General features: G+C 44.9%; 1 protein-coding gene across 3 annotated transcripts in view; it reads right to left on the reverse strand.

The window, feature by feature from the left end:
- The window catches only part of LOC146073838 (protocadherin-10-like), a 73,218-nt gene extending 57,444 nt beyond the window's left edge, over positions 1–15,774 (reverse strand). For 2 of the 3 annotated variants that reach the window (XM_083181349.1, XM_083181348.1), the window contains exon 1: positions 12,781–15,773. In XM_083181349.1, the coding sequence (XP_083037475.1) occupies positions 12,781–15,405 (2,625 nt within the window). In that variant the 5' untranslated portion in view covers positions 15,406–15,773. Of the gene's footprint in view, positions 1–12,780 lie in introns of all 3 variants that reach the window. The other variant, XM_083181350.1, reaches the window with a different exon arrangement.
- Positions 15,775–16,302: the final 528 nt, after the last annotated feature.

The raw sequence follows: 16,302 nt of genomic DNA on the forward strand, positions 1-16,302 counted from the left end.
GATTACCTAGCTGGTGCACAGGTGCAGTCATTACTAACTGTCACATTACCAGACCACCTAGCTGGTGCACAGGTGCAGTCATTACTAACTGTCACATTTCCCAGGCCACCTAGCTGGTGCACAGGTGCAGTCATTACTAACTGTCACATTTCCAAGGCCACCTAGCTGGTGCACAGGTGGAGTCATTACTAACCAACACAGGCTGGAAAACATGACCTGTTCGTAGATCTCGGAGACCAGTTTGGCTAACCATGTTCTACAGCAAAGGACATTCATTATCCGGAGAGCTGTCCATTGTGATTTTCTTCAAGCATACGACACTACTAAACACCATTATGCTTGTGTTCAGTGAGGTGATGCAGCACATGCAAAGTGCAATGCATGATACGTCCAGTCCCTTGTGTGCTATATCGACATTTAGAATGCCAACAGTTAGAATGTCAAGACCAGTATGTCAACATGTTATCAATGTCGACAATCAAAAAATTGATATGGACGTGATGTTGATATGTAACAATATAGTGTAATGGGTTTGGTATGATTTGGGTTTGGTATGATTTACCTACAATCAAAATCCCAACGGTCAAAATACCGACAACAATTGAACGATGGTCAAAATACCGACATGGTCAAAATACCGATATTTAAAATGGCCTCTATTCTGGTTCACTCGCAAAAGCAAATTCCTTCTCAGGGTGAGTTATTTTGTTTCTGTGCAGAGTAAATACTGGCTGCTTTATTTTTACACTGCAATATAGATCTCACTTTGAAGTAAAACTCCACCCAAATCTAATTCTCTCTGCACAAGTTACATCTGCCCTCCTTCCTGCAGTGCTCATGGTTTTGTCCATTTGAGAAGGAATTTGCCTTTGCGAGTGAACCAGAATAAGGGCCATAGACAGGTCAAAAAGTAGATACAAGTTTTTCGATATTTTTTGGGGTCTGTATGTTGACATAGGTCGACATGAACCCCGTATGAGTGTACCACGTCCCTTTGCATGGCTCACTGCGCTCGCCATGCTTCAGGTACACTATTATATTCCCCCTCCATGTCCACTTGGATGGTAAATTATGAACAAGTCGGCTTCAATGAAAAACTCATGTCGACTTTTTGGACCTGTCTACATTTTAAATGTCGTTATTTTGACCATGTCGTTATTTTGACCGTGTCTTTGACCGTCAGTTAATGGTTGTCGGTATTTTGACTGTGTCGGTATTTCGACCTTGTCTGTATTTTGACTGTCAGGATTTTGATTGTAGGTATATTGAAACACACTGGAAGAAACAAGCGTATGAACACTAATACATCCTATATCCAATTACTGAATCTGACCTCTCCACAAAACAAAGGAAATAAGTCACTTTCTGTGATGGGTTTGGGATTAAAGGCATGAGTTGCATTAATGGGCATTACAGTTGACAATGATGTATTGGTAAATCAGCCTGTGACACTCATTCTAAATGTATGAGCCGGGAAACAGGAAGCAACTTGTCCTTTTACTACCAACATCTACAGTGAGCAACAGGAATACCGATGTTACGGGCTGGTATAACTTGGGTAAAAGATTTGTCATTATATAGAATATAATCCTAGTAGATTAAGATAAAATAGATAGAGAGATACTATATATATATATATATATATATATATATATATATATATATATATATATATATATATATATATATATATATATATATATATATATATATATATCATAGATTCAATAATACACCAAACAAGTGAAACTAGAGGGGGGAAGATTCAGAGGAAATCTGAGGAAGAATTTCTTCACAGAAAGAGTAGTAGATAAGTGGAATAGCCTCCCATCAGAGGTGGTAGAGGCAAATACAGTAGTACAATTTAAACATGCTTGGGATAGGCATATTGATATCCTTACAAAAAAATAAGGATCAAACATGTTTAAAAAATGGGCAGACTAGATGGGCCAAATGGTTCTTATCTGCCGTCAAATTCTATGTTTCTATATTTCTAAAGTTAGATTAGTGTTAGGCTACAGTTACGGTAAGGGTTAGATTAGTGTTAGGCTACAGTTACGGTAAGGATTAGAGTTAGATTATTGTTAGGCTAGTTACGGTAAGGGTTAGAGCTAGAATAGTGTTAGGCTACAGTTATGGTAGGGGTTAAAGCTAGATTAGGCTACAATAACTGTAAGCATTAGAGTTAGATTAGTGTTAGGCTACAGTCAAGGTAAGGGTTAGAGTTAGATTAGTGTTAGGCTACAGTTACGGTAAAGGTTAGGCTACAATAACTTTAAGCATTAGAGTTAGATTAGATTTAGGCTACAGTTATGGTAAGGGTTAGAGTTTGATTAGGGTTAGGCTACAATAACTGTAAGAATTAGAGTTAGATTAGTTTTAGGCTACAGTAACATTAAGAGTTAGAGTTAGATTAGTGTTAGGCTACAGTTACGATAAGGGTTAGAGATAGATTAGGGATAGGCTACAATAACTGTAAGCATTAGAGTTAGATTAGTGTTAGGCTACATTTACGGTAAGAGTTAGAGATAGATTAGTGTTAGGCTACAGTTACGGTAAGGGTTAGAGCTCGATTAGGGTTAGGCTACAATAACTGTAAGCATTAGAGTTAGATTAGATTTAGGCTACAGTGACGGTAAGGGTTAGAGCTAGATTAGGGTTAGGCTACAATAACTGTAAGCATTAGAGTTAGATTAGATTTCGGCTACAGTGACGGTAAGGGTTAGAGTTAGATTAGGGTTAGGCTAAAATAACTGTAAACTTAAGAGTTAGATTAGTGTTAGTCTACAGTTACGGTAAGGGTTAGAGCTAGAATATAGTTAGGAGACAATTATGGTATGGGTTAGAGCTAGATTAGAGTTAGGAGACAATTATGGTAAGGGTTAGAGCTAGATTATAGTTACGTTACAATAACGGTAAGCATTAGAGTTAGATTAGTGTTAGGCTGCAGTTATGGTAAGGGTTAGAGCTAGATTAGAGTTAGGCTACAATAACTGTAAGCATTAGAGTTAGATTAGTTTTAGGCTACAGTTTCTGTAAGGGTTTGAGCTAGATTAGAGTTAGGCTACAGTTTCTGTAAGGGTTAGAGCTAAATTAGGGTTAGGCTACAATCAAGCCCCTTTCACATTGCAGTTTTAACACAGCATATTGCCGATTTTTAACTGCTTTAAAACGGTACCAGCTGCAATATGAAAGCTCCACAATCAATTTACCGGTTACAAAATACCGGTATTTTGAAACGTGTTAAAAGCAGGATCCTACACGTTTCAGAGCCGTTTTTCCTGCAGTCTGAACAGCTCAGAAACAGTATTTGCTACAAATGATAACCACACTTGATCCCCGCCCACAAACAGGAAAAAAAACATTTAAAATGACATTGTATGGCTTTCTATGGGTGAAACGGTTTGAATCTGAAGGTACAAAAACAGTATTGAAACTGCAATATACCTTTACAACATGCAATATGATAGGGGTTTAACTGGCTTTTGACCAGTTTTAAGACACATTTGCAAAAACGGGTTGAAAGCAGGTTTTTGCAATGTAAAACCAGCTTTATAGTAAGGGCTACAGGTACTGTAGATTAGGGTTAGCCTTAGATTTATGTTTTATGCAAAATTGGCATCTACATGATAACTGTCAACATTAAATATGTCGAAATTCTGGCAGTGTCATCATTATGAACTTGTCTCCATTCTGAATGTCAACACTGACACATTTCGACATTATTCTGAAAGCCGATTTAAACACAATTTATACATGCTGAGAATTCTCTCTTCCAAGCAACAACCTCTCAGATATCTTAGGTTCTGTCAGGTACCTGACACGTGAATGAATTCCAGTTTACTGACAGCTGTTCCTCATAATGTACGCTGCAGTTCAGCTGCAATTCTCAATTAACTAGAATAGGATCAAACCATATCCAAATACACTTATATAGAGCTAGAACTGACTCATATCAAACTTCCTTGCTTGCTCGGAATTAGCTACAAAGGAGAAGGAAACGGTATCTGGCTGCCAGCCTATCGGCGTCCATAGTAATAGGACCATTTGAACTCAACTTTGCCGCTTCTCTGCCCTTCTGACAACGAAGTTGAAAGACAGCAACAAATGACATCAATGGAACTCGCTCTGATTGAAACTAAAGACGGCTCTCACATCTCTAAGGGAAAGAAAGGAACTTTGTGCATTGACAACTTCAATAATTGCCAAAAATAGAAACCGCGCAGAAGAAAAAAAATAAACATAGCATAAAAGATGCGAATAATACTGATGATCTAAATGGTAATGATTTCACTGATTAAATAATTAGAGGAAGTTCATTAGTACACATTATTCGGATTCAAAAGAAAGAGTCGCTTTGCATGCCACAGATCTGCCAGCAGAATACCTCGATTAATTATGTTATGTGTCAATAGGAAGAGATAATGTGATCATCTAACGTTGTACAGCGCGGTGATGTCTTCGGAACGGATACCGGTGTAGATAATAGGTTTTTATTTATTTATTTCGATGACAATATACACTTCAAACAGGTTTATGTAGGTCATGTGTTATAGATCTATGTAGGTCATGACATTTACGGGCCTGCCAACCTGCCCACTTCAATAAATCTATCCGCGGTTTGACAAGACATCTACTAGGCAGCGGTGATATCAATGACGGACCGGATTGTAGCAGGAGATGATCACTGGAGGGGATTAGTTAAATGGCATCAATGAAAGGCTCAGGATCGTTATGTGGCACTGACTGGATGAGTCACGGACTCCAGGAAAGGACTCACATGCAGGAGAATACATACCTGGCTCAGTATCAGTAATGAAGGGCTGTAGGGGTTTGTTCTCTAATTGGCAAAAACCATTCTGCACCGCAGGTGGGGCAGATGCAACATGCGCAGAGACAGTTAAGGCCCATACACACTGGGCGTTTTTGAGCTGACAGCAGCACAGGTTTGGCATTTGAGCTGCCCAGTGTGTGTGGCCGAGCGATGAGCGTTGAGTGCTGGTGCATGCTCCAGCATCATTGCCGGCGACCGCCGTTTGTCTTCTGGTTTTAGGTCCTATGTCTATGGAAAGACGTTCACAGTGGCGATAATCGCTGGCCAGGGGGGAAAATCGCTCAATGTGCATGCACTGAGCGATTTTCAGGCTAGAGATTTTCACATCATCGCTGTCCATACACGCTGTACGAAATCGCAGTGTGTATGGAACTTTAGATTTGGGTGGGGTGTGTTCAAAATTAAATCTAAATTGCAGTGTAAAAATAAAGCAGCCAGTATTTACCCTGCACAGAAACACAATAACTCACCCAAATCTAACTCTCTCTGCACATGTTACATCTGCCTGGGTTCAGAATGACTTGTTGATGACCGGGATCCAGACGGTCAATATATACCGACTTCGGAATCCCAGCTGCCCGTATGCCAACAGGGGGAGAGAGTGCAAAAATGCCCCCTGTGGGCTTGGTTGCTCGCTTCACTCACCACAGGTTCTATTCTCTCTCTCTATGGGTGTCATGTACCCCCAAGAGGAAGAATAGCCCCTGGTTGGCTGGGATAGCGACTGTGGGGCGGTTGAACAGTTAGGATTTCAGCCAGAGGCGTAGCTACCGTAAGGCAGCCACCGCGGCTGCTTGGGGGAGCAAGTGCCAGCGGGGCGCCCCTGGTGCCCGGGCACTCTGGTCAGACCCCCCCTTACCCCTCCGCATACCGCCGCCACCGCATTCAGTCCGGCACCGCAGATAGCCTCCGGGCTCCGTCTCCTGCAGTAATGAAAAATGACACGACAAAATGGCTGCCCCATAATAGCAGACAGTTTTTTAGGATGCTAGAGGAGGCTGCCGCCTCCTCTAACATCCCTAAAAAAACTGTCTGCTGTACGGGGGCAGCCATTTTGTCCTGTCATTTTTTATTACTGCAGGAGACGGAGCCGGAGGCTATCTGCGGTGCCGGACTGAATGCGGGGCCGGCGGCGGTGGCGGCATGCGGAGGGGTAAGGTAATTTTTTGGCGGGGGGGGCGCCACAATATTAGTTACGCCTCTGATTTCAGCATCGCCATTGTGACCACCGGGATTCCGACTGTTGCGAAATCAACTGCTACCCATCTGCCCCACCTGCAGTGCAGCATAGTTTTGTCCATTAGCGAAAGATTTTTGCTTTTGCAATCCTTACTGAACAACAGGGGTGTAAATGGATATTCGTAGGCCCCATAGCAAAAGTTTCTAAGGGCCCCCTAATTAGCAACTGATGGTGATAAATGTACAGTATATAAAATATATTGTCCAAACTATGGCCCTCCAGCTGTTGTGAAACTACAAGTCCCATCATGCCTTGCCACAGTTTTGCTACTAGGGAATGCTAAAACTATGGCAAGGCATGCTGGGATGTGTAGTTTCACAACAGCTGGAGGGCCACAGTTTGGACATGCCTGATTTAGACGGTAAAAATGGGCTCCCTTTAGCTCTGGGTCCCATAGCAGCTGCAACCCTTGCACTCATTGTAGTTACGTCCTTGCTGAATAACCCCCCTGTCTGAGCACTGTGACATCACTAGCACTCCTGATTCTTGTCCCACTGTGTAAGTAGTACAGAGGCTGCTGGCTCCGACCATATATTAAGAAGCAAATCCAGGTAGAGAGTATTTTGTCCCTCCTGGAATGGAGCATGATGGGAGGTATTCACAATCTTGTACACCCCCCTGATTCACAAGGGCCAGGGGCCCTCCCAGGCCCTAATCCGGCCCAGAAGGTGGCGCATGTGAAAGTAGATGTTACTGAGGGATCCCTTTCCTGGAAACGTTTGCCTAATGTAGCACATAGGGTACAAGGGCTAGGACCATCTGAAGCTTACAAGAGCTCTCACGGACAAGCTTGGTAAATTTGTAATTAAGGGAACGTCACCATGGAATCCTTCAAACCTCTTTTCCAATGAACAATGGGTGGCCACAGATGAGATGTCTGATAGCAATTGCTGTTCTCTTGGGGATACTTATGGGGTGATTCAGGTTGGTTTGCAAATCCCATTTGGTTTGCTACTGTACAAAACCATGTGCTCTTCACGTGGGGCAGATGTAACACGCACAGAGTTAGATTTGGGTGGAGGGTGTACTTCAAACTGATATATATGTAAAATAAAGCACATAAACAAAATAACTCACCCAAATCTAACTCTCTCTGCACATGTTACATCTGCCCCACCTGCAGTGCAGCATGGTTTTGTCCATTAGCAAACCAAATGGGCTTTGCAAACCAACCTGAATCACCTCCTTAATACTTACAGGTAAGCCACCAAAATTAATGCTTTTCAGTTATCCAGTATTCTTAAACGCCAACATATCACATGTATGTACATAAAACGAACTAAAGCCCTTATTCAGATCTGATCGCAGTACAAATTGGTTCTCAAAATGGGCAAAAGCATGTGCACTGCAGGTGGGGCAGATTTAACGTGCAGAGAGAGAGTTAGATTTATGTGAGTTATTTTGTTTCTGTGCAGGGTAAATACTGGCTGCATTATTTTTACACTGGTATTTAGATTTCAGTTTCAACACACCCCACCCAAATCTAACTCTCTCTGCACGTGTTACATCTGCATCAGTGCACATGGCTTTGCCCGTTTTGAGAACAAATTTGTACTGCGATCAGATCTGAATAAGGGCCTACAAACAGCAGGTAAATATGCCCAAATGCATTTAAAATCTGAGGGTTCTGAAGAACAATTCACATATGTGGTAATGTAATACAGTGGTTTAAGCTTTTGTTGCACAGGGCTGGGAGGGGCATCATTTCGTCATGGTTTAGATTTGAATATTGTATTTTTATTTAATTAGTTTACTGTTTGCTGTAATAGACAAGGTTACCATTATTTATATATTTATTCAAATAATGAAATTAGTATCTGCTTTAACAAAATGATTTCTATAATTAGTATGCATTGATTTGGGGGGGGAACACATAATTTAATTGTTATTGTGCATTGATTGGGGGGTGGGGGGAATAGTACACTGCAAATGGCAAAGAAAAACGCTTTTTTCGACAATACTACAGAACTGTTTGGAGCCTAATCTGAAGCCGGGAGCTCAGAATGTCCCCTCTCTTCCATCTGTAATCCAATTTAGCAATTAGTTTTATACCCAAAAGCTTATGCTCTAAGCCAGATCGTGTTTGAATGTCAGTTAAAGGGCTAATGCCATCATAAATGTTGACATTCCGCTGCCTTCACGGAATCCTGGATTCTAAATATAGTATTCATGTCACCTATGGAGTTGGGCACAAACTAATCTCTGCTGTTTATAGAAACAAAGATATCAAAATTCATACATGTTAATAGTAAGGCAACTTGGTTTATAGGTTAACCCTATATGGCCCTTTCCCTAAGGTGAGTAGGTACAAGTAGTGGTGTACTGTAAATGAAGTTAGCTTAGGAAACTATGCGATTTCAGTTAGAAGCGATGTAAGGTCACACTTTCTGGTGTGATGTACAGATGGAGGATGGTGAACAGGTTCTCAAACCCCCAAAGAGGCCCTTATTCTAGATGAATCGGACGGATGCGTATTTCGGCCAGGAACCGAGTGTTCTTAGCCCCGTCTACCGTACGGCTCGCTCACACTGTCCGAATGCGGTAAAACGCAGACCGAACAGACCGCGAGTGGATGTTTCATGTGAACACCTCCTCCATCTGTGGGAACCTCCTCCATGAAGGACCGAGCGGTCAGGCAGCTCAGAGTGCTCCAGACCACTTGGACATTTCTCCGTGCAAAAGCAGGGATATGGGCGGGCAACTGGCATCCGGCTATGTCAGCTGTCCGCCCCCCACACGTGCGTCATGGCCGCATTACCATACGTACGCCCAGCGTTTTCAAGGGAACGCCCATGAAACGTGGGGCGTACGCATATGGTAATGAGCCCAAACAGCCTTCACGCCCCTCTCCACCGCCTGCTCGGATGGTTCCGTACAATCATTTTCTGCACGGACCTCACACCGTGTTCGTACGTGTTCGTATGTGTGAGGCGTTCAAACATTCGCAGATATGCCTCTGCACATGTGCAAACACCAACCATCGGCCGTCCGCCCGCACTCGGAGCCATCCGACTCAATCAGAATAAGGGCCATAGCGCATGTTCTGCAGGTCTCCTCCCAGATTCACAAGTGAAATAATTAGCGCCACCTGTGGATCTTTTAAAACGTGTCAGTGAGTAATGAGTGCACCTGTGCAGCTGCAGGGTGACCTGGAAAACGGAGACTGTGTGGGGTCCTGAGGACCGAGTTTGAGAACCCCTGGTGTATGGTAATATTGTTCATATTCCTGTGCACCCTTAGGGCCGAAAGGTAAAACAAACAAGATGGAACGTGGGAACAATGTAGGGTGACGTACCCAGCATTCAAACGCTGTCACAGCGGCACATGGCAGGCATCGCTTCTGAATTGAACTCAACATCGTCTATCGTGTAGGACAGTAATAGAACTTCATATAAAACTAAAATAAAACTATAGGATTTAAAACAAAGCAGTTGATGTACAGTAGGTGGTCACTTATTATTTTCTGATCACTGTCAGTGACAACAGAAATGTCACATTAAGGGGCTGGTGTAATGGTTAACATTACTGCCTCACAGCGCTGAGGTCATGGGTACCATTCCCATCATGGCCCTAACTGTGTGGAGTTTGTATATTCTCCCTGTGCTTGCGTGGGCTTCCTCCCACAATCTAAAAATATACTGGTCGGTTAATTGGCTCCCAAAAAAATTAACCCTAGACTGTCTGTATGTGCGTGTACATGTGGTAGGGAATATAGATTGTAAGCTCTTCTGGGGCAGGGACTGATGTGAATGTTCAAATATTCTCTGTACAGCGCTGCGGAATATGTGTGCGATATATAAGAAACTGGTAATAGATAATAATTTAAAAAAAATTAAGCTAATCACAGATACTATTACCAGGCAGGAGATGTATCAGGAACCCTACAGGTATCTCACCTACTGTAAATAGCCTTATCTGCAAGATACAATTGTTTTTAGATACGGATACACACTTGTGAAATAAAATGATACACAGATTTCATTGCAATCTAATTTGTTTTATCTGAATTATTAATTAGACTTTTAAAATGCAGATTTTAGCCCTCTTTTTTATACTTTTATAACCATCAGTTAGGGGTTTGTAGAAGGATTGCAGAAGGAAATGACACTTGACAGACTAAACTACAGTGTTACCTTTCTGCAATTGTATCTTTGGAAGACCAATGTTGTGCGTGGTTGAATATATTTGAAAAGATTTTGCAAGGATTTTTTTTTCCTTATGAAATTGCGCCATCTCGTGGTAAACTCATCAAACTGCAAGCCCCACAAAAGATCACGGTTTCCTTTGTGCCTGGTCTTCAGCATGGAATTAACAGACAGCCAGTCTGGATCAGAGAACATAAGATAATAGAGGGAAATCAAGGTCCTTTCCTCACACTACACATCTGTCGGCGGTGGAGTTTAAAGATCTATTCTAGTGCTAATAGGAGCCCCAGGGAGCAGCGTGAGTCTCCTGAGCCACAGGTTCTGTCACTGCCCCTCTATGTGACGGATAACAAGAGACAGAACAGCCTTCCTTTGGTCCTGAGACTGTAATTGCCCAGAAACCATAGGAATGAGATACCACTTGTGTGTGTGCCAAAGGTATCCTTCAGCCGGGAGCATGTGCGGCTGTACTCGGTGCTGTACTCAGTGTGGTAGGGAATGGACAAGTTACAATGTTTCACACTAGTTATAATGAGGGTTTATACAATACCAAATATTTACAGCAACATTAGCGAGAGAGAGAGATAAAACATAGATAGAAAGATAGATAAATAGATAGATAGATAGATAGATAGATAGATAGATAGATAGATAGATAGATTAGATAGATAGATAGATAGATAGAAATAAATCAATGGAATATAGATAGATAGATAGATAGATAGATAGATAGATAGATAATGTGTTTACCCATACATACATACATACATACATACATACATACATACATACATACATACACACACACACATACATACATACATACATACATACATACATACATGCATACACACACACACATACATACACCCATACATACATACATACATACATACATACATACACACACACACACACACATACATACACACACACATACATACATACATACATACATACATACACACATACATACATACATACAGTACATGCAGTACATACATACATACATACACACATACATACATACATACATACATACACACATACATACATACATACATACAGTACATGCAGTACATACATACATACATACATACATACATACATACATACATACATACATACATACATACATACATACATGCATACACATACATACATACATACATACATACATACATACACACACACACACACATACATACATACATACATACATACATACATACATACGTGTGATATATCTAGAATGATAGATAGATAGATAGATAGATAGATAGATAGATAGATAGATAGATAGATAGATAGATAATGTGTCTACACATACATACATACATACATACATACATACATACATACATACATACATACACGGATATATCGATATAACATAGATAGATAGATAGATAGATAGATAGATAGATAGATAGATAGATAGATAGATAGATAGATAGATAGATAGATAGATAGATAGACAGGTAGATAGACAGACAGACAGACAGACAGACAGATAGACAGATACTGCCAGTCCACAGCCACACACATACAGTAGGTGACACGGGTACCCCTGTAACCTTGGAGCACACTAGCAGGTCTTCCTAACACCTATTGCCATTGATTCCCAGCAGCCGCCTCACACTGGCGCTTTGTTAATGCTGAGGGTGTCTGTGATAAGAGAGACATATCTCCCCCAGCCCGAGCGCTGCGCATAGTGATGGGGCTATATCCTCTCTCCCCCCCAGCCAGGCAGATAATACACTATTGTTGGAGCAGGGGAGGTGGGGGGGGGGGGGGGGGGTGCAGGATTTATAGGCACACTGATCGGTGATTCACAGCTCTCAGACACTGATTTCATGTGTCACACGTAAAGCAAATGACAACACAGCCATCGGGAAAGATCCATTCGGTCCATCCTGAAGGACGCCCTTGGAGTTAGGACAGAATAATTGTAAGACATAAATTACATACACACAGGATGGAGCTGGGGACGCGTTGTGGATGTTCTTCCATAAAGCTAAATGCCCTTGGAAGCACACGAGGAATACACGAGCAGGTTGCTGGATGCTCTCTGCCTCCTCTCTCCCTCTCTCTTCCTCTCCCTCTCTCTTCCTCTCCCTCTCTCCCTCTTTCTGAATAGTTAATACTTTGGTTTTACTGCTTGTAATAAAAGAACTATTTCAGCATCCAGTGGCCGGAGCAGCTTAATTAAGTCATTATTTCTTACAGTTACATTATATGGGGGGGAGGGGGTAATACTCTAGTAGTGAGTGTTTCGTGTACCCCTTGTGTAATATAAGTCACCAGCCGTTTATATACAGAAGGGGTTAATTGTGAAGGGGGGTTATCTTCTTGTTTGTGATGTCAGGTCTGTTATTAACCCTTTCAGCATAAGGAGGCTCATCCAAGATAGATCATAGATAGATAGATAGATAGATAGATAGATAGATAGATAGATAGATAGATAGATAGATAGATAGATAGATAGGAGAGAGAATGGCAACAGTTGTAGCCTCACACCCTACACTAGATCCCGTTCCCCAATGTCACCCAGGTCTTACCTCGTTGACCGCATTGTTGGCGGCGGTTGGGTGCTGTCCACCTTTCCCCGGTGCTGATTTCTCCGGCACCTTCTCGTTGTTCTGCTGGCTGCTGGAGTTGTAGGGCTTGAGGAACATGAAGTCGCTCTTGGCAGACTCGGGGGTCAGGCAGACCTTGTAGCAGTAGTTTTGGGGGCCACTCCCGGAGGACTCCACGCAGTTGGTCTGCACTTTGTTCCCGGAGGAGATCTGAAGGTTGATGTTGGAGTTCTTGAAGACATCTCCCGATGCTCCGGGGCTAAGGCAGCAGCAGCAACAGGTGGGGAGGAGGGCGCATTTGTAGTCCTGCAGGGACAACCGGTCCTTGTGGCATTTGATGACCGTGAGGACTATGATGGCCACCAGGAAGGTGAAGGACACCGAGCCCAGAGACACTATCAGGTAGAGGGTGAGGGAGGAGGTGGCAGGCTCCGGGTTGAGGGGCAGGTCGTTGAACTCTGACGGGGTGACCGGGATGCTGTCCACCACAGTCAGGACTATGGAGACCGAGGTGGAGAGCGCGGGGAGCCCGTTGTCCCGCACCTGGATGAGCAGCCGGTGCCTGGTGGCGTCCCTGTCCGTCAGGGCTCGGATTGTCCTCAGCTCTCCGGTGTAGAGGGCAATGCTGAAGAGGGTGGCATCGGTGGCTTGGAGGATCTGGTAGGACAGGCGAGCGTTCTGGCCAGAGTCAGCATCCATGGCCGAGACCTTGCCCACCAGGTACCCAGGCTCGGCGGACCTGGGCAGAACCTCGGTGGCCACCGTGCCATTCTTGGGCATGGGGGAAACGATGACCGGAACGTTGTCGTTCTGGTCCAGGATAAAGACGTTAACGGTGACATTGCTGCTGAGTGGTGGGAAGCCGGCGTCCTGTGCCTGCGCCCGGATCTGAAAACTGCGCAACTGCTCATAGTCAAAGGAGCGCAAGGCGTAGATGCTCCCACTGTCCGAGTTGATGGAGACGTAGGTGGCCACCGGCATCCCCTGGATCTGACCCTCCAGGATGGAGTAGGACAAGTAGGAGTTCTGGTTGGAGTCAGGGTCCAGGGCAGTCACCGAGCAGATGGAGGCCCCAGGTGGGTTGTTCTCCATGACATAGACCGTGTATGAGGGCTGCAGGAAGGTCGGGACATTGTCGTTGATGTCGGTCACCTGGACGGAGATGACCTTCTTGGTCATAAGCGGTGGGGAGCCGAAGTCCCTGGCGCTGAGGGTGAGGTTGTACTCGGGCACAGCCTCCCTGTCCAGCGCCTGGGTGGTCACCAGGGTGTAGTAGTTCTTGTAGGACGAGTGCAGCTGGAAGGGGACATCGCCGGGGATATCGCAGCTGACGTCCCCGTTGTCGCCAGAGTCGCGATCCATAACGCTGATGACGGCGATGACCGTGCCCGGGGCCGCGTCCTCCATCACTGGAGTGGCCACGGAGGTCAGCAGAACCTCGGGGGCGTTGTCGTTGGCATCCAGCAGGCTGAGGAGCACTCGGCAGTGCACCGCCACCGCAGAGGGGCCGCGATCCTTGGCCTGGATGTACAGCTCATAGAGGTTGGATTTCTCATAGTCCAGGACCCCCTTCACCCGGACGTTGCCGGTGCGGGGCTCCACCAGAAACAGGTCCCTCACCCTCTGCGGGGCGTGCCCACTGAAAGAGTACTCTATCTCCCCGTTGGTGCCCTCGTCCAGGTCGGTGGCGTTGAGTTTGATAACCAAGGTGCCCCTGGGGGCGTTCTCCATCAGGCTCACCCGGTAGAAGGTCTGGTCGAAAGTGGGCACGTTGTCGTTGGCATCCAAGACGCTGATGATGATCAGGGCTGTGCCAGAGCGCTCAGGGATGCCCCCATCCATGGCAGTCAGGAGCACCCTGTGGCTCTTCTGCTGCTCCCGGTCCAGGGGCCTCTCCAGGACCAGCTCCGCAAACTTGCTCCCATCGGTCCTGCTCTGCACCTCCAGCGAGAAGAACCCATTGGGGCTGAGCTTGTAAGTGCGCAAGGAGTTGGTGCCCACGTCGGGGTCTTGGGCACTCTCCAGGGGGAAGCGGGCACCAGGGGCGGCGGACTCGGTCACCTCCAGCACGTAGTCATGCCATGGGAAGCTGGGCGCGTTGTCATTGATGTCCAAGACCTCCACCTCCACCCGGTAGAGTTCCAACGGGTTCTCCATCACCACCTGCAAGTGCAAGGAGCAGACCGGCAGGAACTCGCAAACTTCTTCTCGGTCGATCTTTTCGTTGACGAACAGGATCCCATTCTCCAGGTTGACCTCCAGGTGCTGCTTGTTGCTCCCGGAGGCGATCCTGAAGCGCCTGGAGGACAGTTTGGAGATGTCCAATCCCAGGTCCTCAGCGATGTTTCCCACAAATGCCCCGTGGTCCAGCTCCTCCGGGACGCTGTAGCGGATCTGGCTGGATGCGGGCACCAGGCAACAAGTGAGGAGAGCCAGGAGGACCTGCCCAGACCAAGGTCTCCTCTTGATGCTCCACCACAAGACCTGGCCGGAGCACGGTCCTCTCCTCAAGCACCACAGGAGCACCTGGCCAGTCCATGATCTTCTTCTCATGCTCCACAGCAACACCTGGCCAGACGACCATGGTCTCCTCATGCTCCACCACATCTCCAGCTGGCTGCTGATGTTGATCACTGAGCAACCGGTCAGACCTAATGAAACTCAACAAATCCTCAGGCACATAAAAAAAAAAAAACACAGAAGAAGATGAAGAAGAAGAATTATTCCTCCTCCTGCTCTCTCCCCTCTCACTGGGGAACCTGGCTCCAGCCAAGATCTCTTAATCCAAACTGATGGCAGAAAATCGGAAGCTCTTTTGCTAAATGTGAGGATCGTGCTACATGGACTTGTGTTTCTTCAATATACTTTCAGCAATCCCCTCTCTCCCCAGTCACCCCCCTCCCCAACTATTTTTTTTTTTTTAGAAGGTGACTGAGGGGAGGGGAGGGATCCGAATTCACATCAGAGCTCCAGCATTGGTGGACAGAGACATGTAAGTGAACTATTATTACAGCTGTTGTCCTTAACCCCTTCTGCATATTGGGGAGGGGAGAGGGAGGGGGGGGGAGTCGTTGCTTAACGCCGGCGGGTGATGGGTTAACAGTAGCGCTGCCAGGGCGGGATTCCTGTCCCCTGCACGGTTCTGCAGGTGAAGAGATAACGCGATTCCTAAAATCGGAGACAGATGTGACGATGTATTCTGTAGCATTTATCGTTTATCGTGGTGGTGATGTGTGTATATATTTACACACACACACACACACACACACACACACACACACACACACACACACATATATTATATATATATATATATATATATATATATATATATATATATATATATATATATATATATATATATATATATATAATTTTACTAGTTATTTATTTGGAGGGGTGATTATAATAAAGCTGTCAATATTCCCCAGCAATAGCCACAGTCTACTGATTGTTCTTGGTGGGAGCCCACATCTATAACACTGTGTGTGTGGGGGGGGGGGG

The sequence above is a fragment of the Crinia signifera genome, chromosome 4 (genome assembly GCF_055691185.1).
Source record: "Crinia signifera chromosome 4, ASM5569118v1, whole genome shotgun sequence".
Taxonomy (NCBI): Eukaryota; Metazoa; Chordata; class Amphibia; order Anura; family Myobatrachidae; genus Crinia; species Crinia signifera.